Source organism: Theropithecus gelada, chromosome 7b (genome assembly GCF_003255815.1).
Source record: "Theropithecus gelada isolate Dixy chromosome 7b, Tgel_1.0, whole genome shotgun sequence".
NCBI lineage: Eukaryota > Metazoa > Chordata > Mammalia > Primates > Cercopithecidae > Theropithecus > Theropithecus gelada.
Genome location: NC_037675.1, coordinates 51,872,455 through 51,888,021, shown reverse-complemented (window position 1 = coordinate 51,888,021; position 15,567 = coordinate 51,872,455). Strand labels below are relative to the sequence as shown.

The window sequence follows — 15,567 nt, the reverse complement described above, 5'->3', positions numbered from 1 at the left end:
GTGGGTCTCACTCTGTCACTCAGGCTGGAGTGCAGTGGTACAATCACAGCTCACTGCAGCATCCATCTCCTGGGCTTATACAATCCTCCTGCTTCAGCCTTCTGAGTAGCTGCATTTATAGCCTCATGCCACCATGCCTGGCTAATTTTTTCCCAACTTTTAGTAGAGATGAGGTCTCATTATGTTCCCCAGGCTGGTCTCAAACTCCTGAGCTCAAGCAATCCTCCCACCTCAGCCTCCCAAAGCGCTGAAATTACAGGTGTGAGCCACCACCGCCCAGCCAACTTATTTTCTAATGCTGGCTCCTCTTATGTTTTCAAAATGGCAGTTGCCATTCTAGTCACATCAGAAGCAGACATCCATGCCTAGAGACAGAAAAAGTCATGTCTGTGTCTTGTGTACCCTGTTAATAGCAAGGAAAACCTTCCTAGAAGCACTCCAGCAGACTTTTCCTCCTGTGTCATTGTCCAGAATTATCCAAGCCTAAACCATTCCTTTAACAAGAAAAATGAGGCTAGACCAATCAAGATTTATTCTCTAAGATGGGGGAGTGTCTCAGTCTCCCCTGATGGACATAGCCACTTGGAAAAGGTCAACAAAACTGTGGTTCTGATAGTAAGGACAGAGAAAAGAGGGTAGTTATTAGGCCTAAGGGCCAAAGTGATCATCATGGCTTTCATTTTCTCATAACCCTTGACTCATACCTCATCTGGTGGGGTCACCCAACCTTAGTCTCAGAGGATCCAAGTCCTTAGTGCTCTCATCTTCATTGTGTTGTTTCAGTTTCCCACTGTCCAGTAATATTAGAGATGTGAATACTAAGAGACACCATAGTGAATACCTGGGATTCCAGACATAGTGTTCCTTGTTCCCTTTGTGGAGCAGTAACCAATTTCCCCATGGTCGTTAGAATCAATCACCCCAACCAGTACAATGACCCCCTTCTCTAACTGTTGATTTAGTGATCTGAAGACTCCAAAATAGCCAGGTGGTAGTTTCAGCTTCCCATTAAATAGAATTGTGACCATGTCATCTGGGGAAAGTATCAATCCCTTGGGCATTGGGGCCTCCAAACTCACCAAGTCCAATGCTATAGGGACAATATGATAAAGACAAAGTTGTAGAGAAAAAAAAAAATACAGGAGAGAGATTAGGAATAATAGAAGAGCCACTCCTACCTCTGCCTCTTGGTTCACAGAACCATGCATTCTGAATATGGAGTAGATGGCAACATATAATGGTGACTGGGTTGAGTCCTATACTACATCCTTACAGGGGTTTTCTCTCAGCCAGCACCACGATTGATCCTTCTGCATACTTTCCTCCATCCTATCAAACTAGCTCTTCCTGAGTGATGGGTAAGATCAGTTAATTCCATGGGCATGACTCTGCTGCCACACTTCGCCCATAATAAAATTACTTTCTTGCTCAAAGATATTTGTGATACATGGTGATAAAACAAGGCATTCCATAAGCCCATGAATTGTGGCACTAATAGAAACTTTCCAAGCAGGGAAGGTAAACTTCTACCTGGAATATGTATCTATTCCCATGATGACAGATCACTCTTCCCTCTATAATGAAAGGAATCTAGTGTAGTTAAACTGCCACCAGATGGTTGACTAATCTGTCAAGGGAACAGTATCATACTGGGGTCTCCGCAATGGCCTCTGCTATAAGCAGATTAATCACTCCATAGTGGCAGTAACTGAATTATCCTTGGCAAGTAGAAGTCCACATTGTTGAATCTACTCTTAGCCTACGTTCCTATTGTCACGTAGGCCCCCTGAGCAAGCACTAGGGTGACTGGGTAAAGAGACTGATTGACACCTGTAGGACAGATCTTCTTGTGTAACTATCGAGATGGATGCCCTCTGCTGGACAGTATTGTAGTTCACAGATATTTTCACATTCTGGGCAATTTTAAGAATCCATCCATAATACTTCTCCCACTGACTTCCTTATCTCAAATCTTCTTCCTTCCAAGTAACTGACCAACCTATTAGCTACTGTGCATAAATCAGTACAGATCCATACCTCAGATCAACTCTTCTTCCTAAAAAAGAGGACAACCAGATGTACTATTCAAAGTTATATCCACTGGGAGAATTTCTCCTCCTCACTATCTTTCAGGGCCACCCCATTATGGTGTGGACACAGAATTCTGTGGCTGTCTGCTTCAAGTTGGTGCTAGCATATCATGCAGACCATTAATAAACCAGGCCTAAACTTTTTCTTCCTCTGCTAAATGGTATGAGCCTATAGATAACAGGTTGGAAAAAAAAAAAAAAAAAAAAAAAAAAACACACACACACACATAGCAAAGAAGTAATGGCAGGTCCAATGGACATTTGTTCCATGTGATTTACTTGTGTCTTCCAGATAATCTCAGGCCACCTCAGTGTATACTCTTCCATTTGACAATGGAATTCTGCTGCCTATGTTCAACTTATGACCCAGTAAATTAGGTAACACCCAATTTCCTTTTTTATTTTTTTTATTTTACTTTAAGTTCTGGGATACCTGTACAGAATGTGCAGTTTATTACATAGGTATACACATGCCATGGTAGTTTGCTGCACCTATCAACCCGTCATCTAGGTTTTAAGCCCCACATGCATTAGGTATTTGTCCTAGTGCTCTCCCTCCCCTTGCCCCCAACCCCTCCCCCCTTGACAGGCCAGGCCCCTTGTGTGATGTTGCCCTCCCTGTGTCCACGTGTTCTCATTGTTCAACTCCCACTTATGAGTGAGAACATGCAGGGTAACACCCAATTTCTAAAGAGCAGTTCATGTCACATAGTTACTTAGTATCCTATGGTCAGGAGTCTAGCATCTACTAAGGCCTAGAAGTAAATCAAGAGTTGCCTTTCAAACAGACAATAGCTGTCAGCAGATAAAGACATATTCTTATCCCAAAATCCTAGGGGTCTGCATTAGGATTCTCTTACTGGGCTTGCAAGAGATTCCATACAGTATCCTATTTACCACTGGGACTACTGAATCCTAAAGCCTAAGTGTCAGGGCAGCTTGCATCATAGCCTGGACCTTCTGTAGTACATTATGTTGTTCCAAGTGATATGAACAAGGTGGCAGTCATACTCTTTTACATGGGTCAAAGAGTAGCAAATGCAGTACATTGTCTCAAAATAAAAACAGGCCAAACAAACACTGTGCATCTTTAAGGTGGATGATACAAGGTAGAGCACTACTTCGTTGTTAGAAATTTCATGAATGTGTCAGGTTCCTAAACTGGGTTTATCGCTAGTTCTCTGATATTAGTGGTATTTTTAAAAGTATGTAGGGTGGTTGCTACTTCCTGCTCACAAGGTGCAACTTCCATAATGTTATCAAGATAAAAGACTACCATGATATTCTATTGGATATCAAGGAAACAAAGGTCCCTCTGGAATGATACTCTATCATAGAACAGAAGTCTTTAAATATCCCTGAGGTAATACAATGACAGTGCTGTTGCAATCATGTGAAAGCAAAGTGCTTCTGATTATTTTTGCTGATGGGAATTGAAAAGAAAGCTACTTTCAGTTTTCAAGTCAAGAGCTACCCTCTAGGTGCCAAGAACTGTTCTGATTTGCTCTAGTAAAGATCCCCCACATGTGGAACCACAACTACAATTGGCATCAACATTTGATTAAATTTTTAATAATCCACAGACATTCTCCAAAACTAATTTGGCTATTGCATGAGCCAAGATGAGTTAAAAGGAAAAGACTTGTATCTTTCAAATCTTTAATGGTGGCACTAATCTCTGTAATTTCCCCAGTGATCAAGTTTAAATTTGGTATTCAACTTTGGCGTGGGTAAGAAGTTAGCTAGGGAGGTTACACTTGTTCCTACCAATCATAAAAGCTCCCTATAAACCTAATGTAGGAGTTCTGCTACTCAATATATCTATATTCACATATATTTTGAGACTGGAAAAATAACTCTGGAGTGGATCTTTTGTCCCACTTGACTTTCTTAAATCTCTACTTTAATCACTGGAATTTTGGTGGTATTTTGAGACTGCAGAGATTAGTATTCAGAGCTAATATCAATTAACCTCCAGAACATATGAGAATCTCCCATTCCTTAGTTCACAATCACCCTAGTAAAAGGATACAAGTGCCTCTGGAAATGGCCTTAGGGAAAAGTCATCATTTATACCTGGCTGCACTATGGGACTCTTCCTCAAAGACATCTGGCCTCACCCTTAATTAAGGGACTCCAGGTTTGTGAACTGGTTTATGTCTAAGATTCAGGTAATATGTCTTGAATCTCTATTACAGTGATTTCAGTTAGGTTTCTACCTATCAGTCCCAGGATTTTTCCACCTACGTATGTCAAATAGCACTTAAGTAGGCTGATGGTTTTATTCATTCCTAGAGACTCAGGGATCGATAGGATACCACCACCTATCCTTGCAGTCAAAACATCCTGATTTTCACCTGTTCCTGAAGGTTGTTATAGCCAACTGTGCTAAACATGGCTTTGACAGTTCAGCCACCTGGCCTCTACCAGGATATAAAATCATGGATCCCAGTTTCAATGTGGGCTCGTGATCATCATCTCTAATCTACTGAGGGCAGCTACAGAAGAATTTTTCAAGGGTATCTGTTCTCCCTCATTCAATGCCTTGAAAAGAGTAAATTCTACGGGCCCTCCTGGGCATGGTGTGAATAGAGTATGACTAAGCAGAATGACTATAATAGAGCAAATCCAACATCCCATCTCCCTAAACCTTGAGATTCTTTCTTCTATAGTATGCCAGGGAAATTCTGGCATCTCAACATATAGATTGTAAGCTATTATTGAGAACAAGCTTCTAGTAACCCACTTAGAAGGACTTCCAGATGCTCAAGTCAACACAGCAAATCTGAATCCCAGGTAAGTATTTAGCAAGATCCTACAGCTTCTTCATTGTATAAGCTCTCCTCCAAGAGCATTCTGTGTACTTCCCCATTAGGGCTATACTGAAACTCTTTCTTCCAACTCATGTTTAAAGTTCTAAGCCTCATTCATATCTGCTCAAATGCCCCCATCCCATGTCATAGGTCCTAGGCCATCTTTACCAGTGCCCTTACCTTAGCATAACAGAACTAGGTCTCACATTTAATTAATACTGCAACTCCAAAGGCTTTATAGTCAGGCCCTGGACTTGATCCTCAGCCATATCTTCCCCTTAGCTATAAGAGATAATAGATTTCTTCAAAGCTGTCAAGGAAGTTTTCTGAATTTCTATTCATGCCTGATATGTGGAACCCAGGGCTATTTGTCTTTTCTTCATTACTCTCACAGAAGCAGTCAGAAGAGCCAAATGACACAATTTTAGTAAACCTCACTGTCATAGCAGCTAAGTGCTAGAGACTGATCTTTCAATGTTGTGCCCTACACTGACACTCCATTTCATGCCACTACTGATAGTCTGAGTAATTGTGTTGCCACTCCATGCTATAGAATACCACCGTTTCATTTTCCTTGGCAAGTAGTTTATACAAGTAATCATCAGATAGGCGAGTAATACCATCCTAGAAAGCCATTTTGAGAGTCTCTTTTCGGAGACTAATTCTAATCCCTATAACTTTATCAATCGGGTTTCTCGGAAGAAAAAGCACAGAAAAAGAATATAAAAAAAAGGACCATTTATAAAAATCAAAGCTGGGCACAGTGGTGCACACCCATAGTCACAGCTACTTGGGAGGTTGAGGTAGGCGGATTCCTTGAGGCCAGGAGTTTGAAGCTGTGATACAGTATGATAGCACGTGTCAATAGCCACTGCATTCTAGCCTGGGCAACAGAGCAAGCACCATCTCTAATAAATAAATAAATGATAACAAATGAGGACAGGGTTAAGCGAATCACCAATAGATAGCAAGGAATCCTGAGATTAGCAACAGTGGAAAGCCATTATTACCTTGCTCTGCAGAAACAAAGAAAAGGAGAGCTTATTGGAATCCTGCAAGATCTATTCAGCTGTAGGACAGGATCCCAGTCAAGCGTTGTGGCTTTTTCTGCTCATAACACTAGTCTACATGAGGTGCAGGCAAACTTTGGGCACCCTTTTGAACATACTTGTTATTGTGTGAGGAAACCAATAAGGAACAGCATAAGATTATTTGTAGTCTGCTATCTTTTCTTAGCTATTGAATTTGCAGACAAAATCAATTTGTGAGTTGAATACAGAAATCCTTCTACCAATTTTCACATAAACCTTAAAACCACTCTGACAATAAAGGTTAATAGAAACAGCTTTTTAACTCTATTAGTCTGTTTTCACACTGCTGATAAAGACATACCCAAGACTAGGCAATTTACAAAAGAAAGAGGTTTAATTGGATGTACAGTTCCATGTGGCAGGGGAAGCCTCACAATCATGGCAGAAGGCAAGGAGGAGCAAGCCACATCCTACATGGATGGCAGCAGGCAAAGGGAGGGCTCCTGCAGGAGAATACTCCATTTTAAAGCCATCAGATCTCATGAGACTTATTTACTGTCATGAGAACATGATGGGAAAGATTTGCCCCCAAGATTCAATTACCTCCCACCGGGTCCCTCTCTCACATGGGAATTCAAGATGAGATGCGGGTGGGCACACAGCCAAACCGTATCATTCTGCCCCTGGCCCCTCCCAAATCTCATGCCCTCACATTTCAAAATCAATCATGCCTTCCCAACAGTCCCCCAAAGTGTTAAATCATTTCAGCGTTAACTCAGAAGTCTGCAGTCCAACATCTCATCCGAGACAAGGCAAGTCCCTTCCACCAGTGAGCCTGTAAAATCAAAAGCAGGTAAGTTACTTCCTAGATACAGTGGGAGTGCAGGCATTGCGTAAATACAGCCATTTGAAATGGGAGAAATGGGCCAAAACAAAGAGATTACAGGCCCCATGCAAGTCTGAAATCAAGCGGGGCAGTCAAATCTTAGAGCTCCAAAATGATCTCCTTTGACCTCATGTCTCACATCTAGGTCATGCTGATGCAAGAGGTTGGTTCCCACGGTCTTGGGCAGCTCTGCCCTGTGGCTTTGCAGGGTACAGCCTCCCTCTGGCTGCTTTCATGAGATGGTGTTGAGTGTCTGCAGCTTTTCCAGGTGCACGGTGCAAGCTGTCAGTGGATCTACCATTCTGGGGTCTGGAGGACAGTGACCCTCTTCTCACAGCTCCACTAGACAGTGCCCCAGTAGGAACTCTGTGTGGGGGCTCTGACCCCACATTTCCCTTTCGCACTGCCCTAGCAGAGGTTCTTCATGAGAGCCCTACCCCTGCAAAAAACTTCTGCCTTGACATCCAGGCATTTCCATACATCATCTGAAATCTAGGCAAAGGTTCCCAAACCTCAATTCTTGACTTCTGTGTACTAGCAGGCTCAACACCACGTGGAAGCTGCCAAGGCTTGAGGCTTGCACCCTCTGAAGCCATGGCCCAGCTCTATGTTGGCCCCTTTCAGCTGTGGCTGGAGCAGCTGGAATGCAGGGCACCAAATCTCTAGGCTGCACACAGCACAGGGACCCTGGGTCTAGCAAACAAAACCACTTTTTCCTCCTAGGTCTCCAGACCTGTGATGGGAAGGTCTGCCAGGAAGACCTCTGACATGCCCTGGAGGCATTTTCCCCATTGTCTTGGGAATTAATATTCAACTCTTCGTTACTTACGCAGATTTCTGCAGACCACTTGAATTTTTCCTCAGAAATAGGATTTTTCTTTTCCATTGTATCAGGCTGCAAATTTTCCAAACCTTTATGCTCTGCTTCCCTTATAAGACTGAATGCTTTCAACAGCACCCTAGTCACCTCTTGAATGTTTTGCTGCTTAGAAATTTCTTCTGCCAGATACCCTAAATCATCTCTCTCAAGTTCAAAGTTCCACAAACCCCCAGGGCAGGGGCAAAATGCCACCAGTGTCTTTGCTAAAATATAACAATAGTCACCTTTGCTCCAGTTCCCACAAGTTCCTCATCTCCATCTGAGACTACCTCAGCCTGGACCTTATTGTTATATTACTATCGGCATTTTTGTCAAAGCCATCCAACAAGTCCCTAGGAAGTTCCAAACTTTCCCAAATTTTCCTGTCTTCTCCTGAGCTCTCCAAACTGTTCCAACCTCTGCCTGTTACCCAGTTCCAAAATTGCGTCCACATTTTCAGGTAACTTTTCAGCAACATCTCACTCTACTGGTACCACTTTTTTTTTTTTTTTTTTTTGAGACAGAGTTTCGCTCTTGTTGCCCAGGCTGGAGTGCAATGGTGCAATCTTGGCTCACTGCAACCTCCGCTTCCCAGGTTCAAGCGATTCTCCTGCCTCAGCCTTCCGAGTAGCTGGGATTACAGGCATGCACCACCACACCTGGCTAATTTTATATTTTTAGTAGAGATGGGGTTTCTCCATGTTGGTCAGGCTGGTCTTGAACTCCTGACCTCAGGTGATCTGCCTACCTTGGCCTCCCAAAGTGCTGGGATTACAGGCGTGGGCCACTGTGCCAGACCTCAATTTAATTTATTAGTCTGTTTTCATGCTGCTGATAAAACAAACCTGAGACTGGCCAATTTATAAAAGAAAGAGGTTTAATTGGACTTACAGTTTCATGTGGCTGGGAAGCCTCACAATCATGGCAGAAGGCAAGGAAGAGCAAGTCATGTCTTACATGGATGGCAGCAGGCAAAAAGAGGGAGCTTGTGCAGGGGAACTCGTCTTTTTAAAACCATCAGATCTTGTGAGACTTACTCACTATCATGAAAACAGCATGGGAAAGACTTGCCCTCATGATTCATTACCTCCTACTGGGTCCCTCCTACAACACGTGGGAATTCAAGATGAGATTTGGGTGGGGACACAGACAAACCATATCAGTAACATATCTGATGATCAATTCAAACTGGATGAAAGGGATATCGACTGCCTTCCTCACCTCTTCTTTTTAAAACTCTCATCCTAATGACCTGATACTCATCCTGAATGAGATACATGTTCTATTGCCATCCAGAACAAAATATATAAGAATTGCCCTATATTTGGAAAACATGGTTTATGCCTCAAAAGACAAGTGGCCCTAATTAGTAAAACAATAGTTTAATAATAATTATTTAAAAATCCAAATCATAGTTGTGGCATTGTCTTCCAACATTTAATTGATTTCTGTTTAACAGATCTATAGAGCAGTCAACTGAATCACATAGAGTTACATGTTGAAATTAGTTTATGTTGGCAGATTAATCAGGAGATTACCATATTGCTTAAATCTGTATGTTCAATAGACTAAAGTTATTGTCCTTATGCTCTGTTCTATCACACTTGAAGGTTTAATTAGCCATTTTGTCTTGAATAATAAATTGTGAACCTTAGCTTTATATAAGATAATGCATTTTATGTCCCCCAATTCTTTTTTATTCAGCCTTGGCTAAAGTTAGAGCTGAAACTAGAGCCCACAGACTACAGTTAGCATCTTACCGAAGAACTTTGAAGGAAGGGAAGTACATTACAAAGTATGTGACAAACCATTATCGTATATTATACTGATAAGGGTAAAAGCTAAAAATATTTATGTGTCAGCATGAAGACACTAAGAATGCATGACAATTAGGTTGGAATGAAGGACCTATCAAGCCATATTTATTCTTATTCCATACCTTGTCATATGAAATTGGGTGGTTTGTAAGAAACTCTCTAGTCAGTTTCTATGACATAACTAACATATTATTACATAAACTTCAACTTTGAAATTATTTGTTTAATTGTCCAGGATGTAAAATTAAATTTACTCAGTGTATATTTAAGTAAATTGAATTTGAATTTCTTTACAAAGCAACCCACTTCACTGATCTTGTTAAAATTAACTCAACCAGTATTTTAAAAATCCTTAAGATTCTTTTGGAGTTAGTATAAAACAAATGTTTTCCTCTTTGCATGAATTGCAGTACAAGTAAAATAATGATTATAGCAGACACATTTTTTAACCACCACATAGAGTCTTAACTTTTTCCATGCTGTCTGCCTCTAGGTTAATGGTCAAAGCATATGGATCTGCCATTACTGGCAACATAAAATATCTGCACTCCAGGGTCTTGTTGAAGCCTATGACCTCAAACATTTAATTGCCTAATTCATTTTAAATGCTGTATTTCAAGAATAACATGCTTAAAGGATTGTCAGGATATTTATCCTTGTCTCAAACTGGGCATTCAGGTTCTACTTTATGAATAAAGCTCATTAAATAAAATTTTTTGAAATCTTCGCATCAGGAAAATATGTGCCTCTTTCTTGATCGATTGGTTAGTCTTGATGTCAAAAACACTACAAAATCCTCTGGTTGGCTGATTTGTTGCACTGTTCTTGGTTCGTATTTTCCTTCTCTTTAACTTCATACTAGTTTGCCCACTTATTTTTATCTTGTTTTAGAGTATGTGTTTTCTGTATGCTGCCTGAAATTCCCTGGAGTAATGCAACTATAAATATGTAAGAATAAACATACTTCAGACTAGATAAAGGATCAATGCTTATAGGGCCAGAGGAAAAAAGTCCCAAATGAATCTATGACAGTAAACAAGTACTAAGATACCAATAGAACATTTGAAGAGATTTTGAGTCATCGAAGCCAAAAGTATGTGCCCACCAAAACAAGTGCCAAGAATCTTTGAAAGAAGGAACTGTTCTTCAACAATTTTTTCAATGCAGCAAACACATAGGCTTTGTCCATGGAGCATGTAAGTCTGGGCTTACTTATGTTCCCCAAATAAGTGTCCTTTGTGTGTGGAGCACAAGAAAATACATATATGCCCTGTCCTGTTAAGGTGCGAATTTAATTTCTACATTACACAATTATCAACAATCAGGAGTATATTTCTCAAGAACAGAATTAAAAATTGGATGTTCAAAGTCACATGCCAACATCTCCAACTTGATCTTTTGTGATGTTTCGGTCACTAAATGCAGTGGCTGAGTGTTATCTGGCTTTTCTGTTCAAATTCTCTGTGAGGCTCTAGAAATAACTTAGCCAGTATAATGTAACACTGGCAACTTAATTTTCTACCTTCAGAACAAGACTGGTACTGAAACTGCAAACAGCTTGTGAAATATCAGCCAAATTACTTCCCCGAACTCCTGTTCCATATATGCTGTGCATTAAGTATTTTAAGACCTCTTATATTCGATAACCCCCTTTACAATCCTGTAAAACGCTTTATAAACACTTTCCTGTGTGTCAGATGCAAAATCTTACCCTCTTCAAGCTGCAGATAAGGACATTGAGATGTTGTCAAATACGCTGTTTTGTCCCAGAGCACATACTGAGGAAGTGGTAGAACCAGAACCAGTCTGTGACCCCCGACTTTGTTTTACTTTTTCGGAACTCCTGATCTGTTAAAGGTGCAATACCAGCGATAAGACACTGCGTGTGGCCAACAGGGACAAAGGCCACTGAGCAGTCCTAGGAATTCAGACTTTCAGAAATGTCTCAGAAGAACTAAGTAGAAGACAGGTTGTGCAGGTGTGCAGTGCAGTCTCAAACTGGTACCACCGGGAATGGTTTGCAAAACAGGAAGGTGCAGTAGGGTGTGCCGGGACTTAGTTAACCTGGCACTCCCCCACCTCCTTCCCTGGCGCCCCGCTGCCAGGTTACTTCTGGCCCGGTGCCCTTAACGTATCTTTTCCGTGTTTAACTTGAGGGCTACGTTCCCATCGCCCTTCTTCCTCTACTCGTTACCCTACAGGCCTACCTGACAAATGTGGGGACGGTTTAGCCAAGGCCCGTTGGCCCACGAATGCCCAGGGGTGTCCCTTATTTCTGAGAGTGGGAGGGAGACAGCCCAGGCCCTGCAATGACGCGCCCGGGTAGGGGGGCGCGGTGGCGCGGTCGGGAGGGTGTGGTGTCTTCAGCAGGCCTCAGGGCGGCACTCTGGTTCCGCGGCCGGAGCGCTCGGGCGGGCCGCTGGGCGCCGACCCATGCTGGCTGGGAACGTGTCTCCCGGTGACGCAGCCCCGGGTGGGGAACGTGGTGCGGCGGCGGCGACCGTACGCGCCTCCGCCGCCCCCGAGAGGACGCGCGGTGCGGCAGCTGAGTGGCGGCGGCGGCGGCGGCAAACCCGGAGGTGCGGGTCGGCGCGGGGGAGGAGGACGCGGGTGCGGTCTAGGAAGTAGGTCCCGGGCTCCGCGCTCAACAAAGAGCGGGGCCGCCCCCATCAGGTAACGAGCCGGCCCTGGGCCCCGGCGGGCGGGGAGGCCCCGTCGGGCAGTTCGCGGGCGGCCGGGGAGGGGGAAGGGCTGCAGCCCGAACAGGGATACTGGGCGCCAGGGGCCCTTCCAGGCCCATTTCTCTTCCACGGCCGCTGGCGGAACGGAAGGGAAGGGGCCGGGCCGCGAGGGGTCGTAGCCCGCGACGCCGACCCGTCTTTGCTCGTCCCTCGTGCAGGCGGAGCTGCCGGCGGAGGCTCCATGTTGGGAAGCGGCGCCGTTCGTGCTCGTTAGCGGGAATCGGGGAGCCGCCGGCTGAGCCGGCGGGGGCCGGGCCCTAAGCGAAGATGGAGGCCCCGCTGCGGCCTGCCGCGGACATCCTGAGGCGGAACCCGCAGCAGGACTACGAGCTTGTCCAGAGGGTCGGCAGCGGCACCTACGGGGACGTCTACAAGGTAAGTGAGGCTGGCCCTGCTTTTTTTTCCTGCGGTCGACTGGGTCCCGGGAATGGGACGAGTATTGGGGCGAAGTATTGGGGCGAGAGGAGGATGCTTTTATTGTTGCCTCTAGGGGGGAAAGCGGCCGAGGTCCCTTTTACTCGGTTCTGAGCAACTTCGACTCGTAGCTTATGCTAATCTCTACCAACAAGCAGAACTAACCACACAGTTGCAAACCGCTGTTGCACTTTTTTGTGGTTTAAAGGCTTTTTAATAGGGCTTGTTTATGGTATTGAAGGGAATTTGAATCTGCTTGTGGAATTACACCGAAGGATGCTCTAGTGTTAGCATGGAAAAATGCTTCATGGAAGATAGGAAAAAATATTGACATTCAGACATTTGCATTTTTTTAAAAAAAATTGTTTTAATGGATGAGTTTGGCTTAAAAAGTCATATAAAACCCTGTCTCTGAGCTTTAACTGTAAACAAACTAATATTGGTGACATGTATGCAAACATTATCCCATATAAAAAGATGCTTTTCCTGGTGGAAGTTTGATCGTTTGTTTTTGGTTGACGATAAAAATGTGATATTAACTTGCTGGGTTTTGTTTTACTTTAGCGGTTCCTTTCAGGGATTTCTAACATCCCATAACCATGAGTGGATATGAGCTGATGTCTTTGTATTGTACTTTTTTGTAATACTTAAGACAAACGATGAGAGTGAGTTACTCCTAATTTAGGATTTTAAAAAGCATTGTAGAGAAGCAAACCCAATTCCCCAAATCCGCTGTTATTGAATGGTTCAGAGGAAAGAGATTGAGATTGCCTTATGCTTTTTGTTGTGTGTTCCAAAAAGGGAATAGCGTTGTTTATTAGATTTGATCATAATACATATCCCATTGTGCCAAACAACACTTCTGCATATCCGCTGAGATGGTTTTGTGTCATTTGGGTAATTAACCATTAGATTCCTCTGGAGTTATGTTGTTGTTTTGCACAGGTGGTTCCCCTCTTTCTACTTACTTTTAATTTCCTCCCTATTAATATTACCATTTCAAGGTGGTGGTACTACAGCCCTAGCACTGTTCGATTCTACTGAGATAAACTGTAATGGATAGGCTTTTTATTCCTTAAACAAGCATTCGAGTCTTCTGTACCAGTCACTGCTAGAGGTACTGAGGTGATGAATTCTGAGCAAGGCTCCGGCTCTTACCTTTTGAATACCTTTGAACTCAACGTGTATGATTGTAACAATCCTCCTCTTCTTTATGTAAAACTAGAGGTAGTTAACTTAGTTGTTTATCCAAGGATTAGCCATTTTGTGGAATGCTCTTTAGAAAATTGAAATTCCTGTTTCCTTTCTCAGTCTCATTTTTTAGTCATCTTTGTCTTATGATTCACTGTGTATTAGACCAGTTCAGTTTAGTTCATGTTAATTTACAATAGTATAAATTCTACTTGTTGTATATATTCTCTTCTCCCTACTACAATAAAGTTTTAGGAGTGTTTTCCCCACAAAGATCTTAAGACGTGCACCCTTTTTCTTCATAGATATGGTAACTAAAGCAACTATCTGGAGCAGAATTTTATTCGTGCCAGGGAAAAAAGCAAAGATTATATTTAAGGGGCAGCTAATGCCTGCCTTTTACCCTGGTGCCTTCCTGCCCTAGTCTCTCTTCTGCAGTTCCCAAACAGAGGATCAAAAACTGAATATTCATCACCCTCTACCTTCACCCCTTAACACATGGTCCCCTACTCTCACAATGTTGCTTCCTCACACTTACATGTGTATTCATTGCACACTAGGCCAGCCTCTGATTCTAAACATCCTTAAGGCATTCGTAGCTCCTTGTCTTTTGTTTTCCTTTGTTCTAATTACTTGGAATCACCTTCCACCCCTCCATTTCCACCTGTTGCTATAATACCTGTCCATGAAAACCTTACCCAAATGCTCCTGGACAAGACCTAGCCCTTCCCCCTTGTTTTTCAGCCTCATCTACCACTCTCCTTAGTCATTCTGCTCTAGTCACACCGGCCTGCTTGCTGCTCCTTAAACATAATAAGCATCTCCCCATCTTTGGGTCCTTGTTCTTGCTATTTCCTCTCTTCATAATGTCTCCCCCTCCCCCCCACCCCCTACTGTATGGCTTGCTCCCTTCCTCCTTTTCTTCACACCCTCTCAAATCTTTTTTTCTACTTAAATTTTGCTTTGTACTTATCACCAACAAAATGTTTTACTTATTTTTTTCTTGTTTTTTATTTATCTTGATTTACTAAAATACTCCATGATGGCAGGGATTTTAATCTCTTCACTGCTCTGTCTCTGATTATGCCTACCACAGAGTACTTCCTAAAAATTTGATGAATAAATGAATGAATGAATATCAGACTCTGTCACCTAGTTCTCTGAGCATATGCTTTTGACATAACACTAAGTTAGCATTTAGTACTCTATGTATTCCTGTAATGCCTTCTTGTTTGTTTGTTTAGTTACAGGGTCTCGCTCTGTCCCCCAGGCTAGAGGGCAGTGGCGATCTTGGTTCATTGAAACCTCAATCCTCCTGGCTGAAGTGATCCTCCCACCTCAGCCTCCCAAGTAGCTGGCACTACAGGCAAGCGCCACCATGTCTGGCTAATCTTTGTATTTTTTTTAGTAGAGAGGGGATCTTGCCATGTTTCCCAGGCTGGTCTTGAACTCCTGAGATCTGCCTGCCTCAGCCTCCTAAAGTATTGAAACTACAGGCATGAGCCACCACATCCGGCCCTATGATGCTTTCTAATGATACCCTGCATGTGTATTTTTATTACACATTTCAACTATTTGAGTTCTCTGGGGAAATATTTCTGAAAAACTATTTTATAGTATATCCACTATCAGTGATCTAAGTCCTATAGAATTTTGTCAGTTTAAATTTACTCCTTAGTATGCCTAAAAACATGTAACCTGAAACTATAGTGCTGCATTTTTTTA

At 42.8% G+C, this 15,567-nt stretch overlaps 2 protein-coding genes across 3 annotated transcripts in view; one reads left to right on the top strand and one right to left on the bottom strand.

The window, feature by feature from the left end:
- The window catches only part of ATL1 (atlastin GTPase 1), a 99,673-nt gene extending 88,177 nt beyond the window's left edge, over window positions 1-11,496 (bottom strand). The window contains exon 1 of the mRNA XM_025390995.1: window positions 11,208-11,496. The gene's annotated coding sequence lies outside the window, so the exon portion shown is untranslated. The remainder of the gene's footprint in view (window positions 1-11,207) is intronic.
- A 422-nt stretch (window positions 11,497-11,918) lies between these two features.
- Window positions 11,919-15,567, top strand: part of MAP4K5 (mitogen-activated protein kinase kinase kinase kinase 5) — a 107,304-nt gene continuing 103,655 nt past the window's right edge. The window contains exons 1-2 of one of the 2 annotated variants that reach the window (XM_025390992.1): window positions 11,919-12,120; window positions 12,396-12,612. In XM_025390992.1, coding sequence (XP_025246777.1) covers window positions 12,505-12,612 — 108 coding nt within the window. In that variant the 5' untranslated portion in view covers window positions 11,919-12,120; window positions 12,396-12,504. Of the gene's footprint in view, window positions 12,170-12,395; window positions 12,613-15,567 lie in introns of both variants that reach the window. The other variant, XM_025390991.1, reaches the window with a different exon arrangement.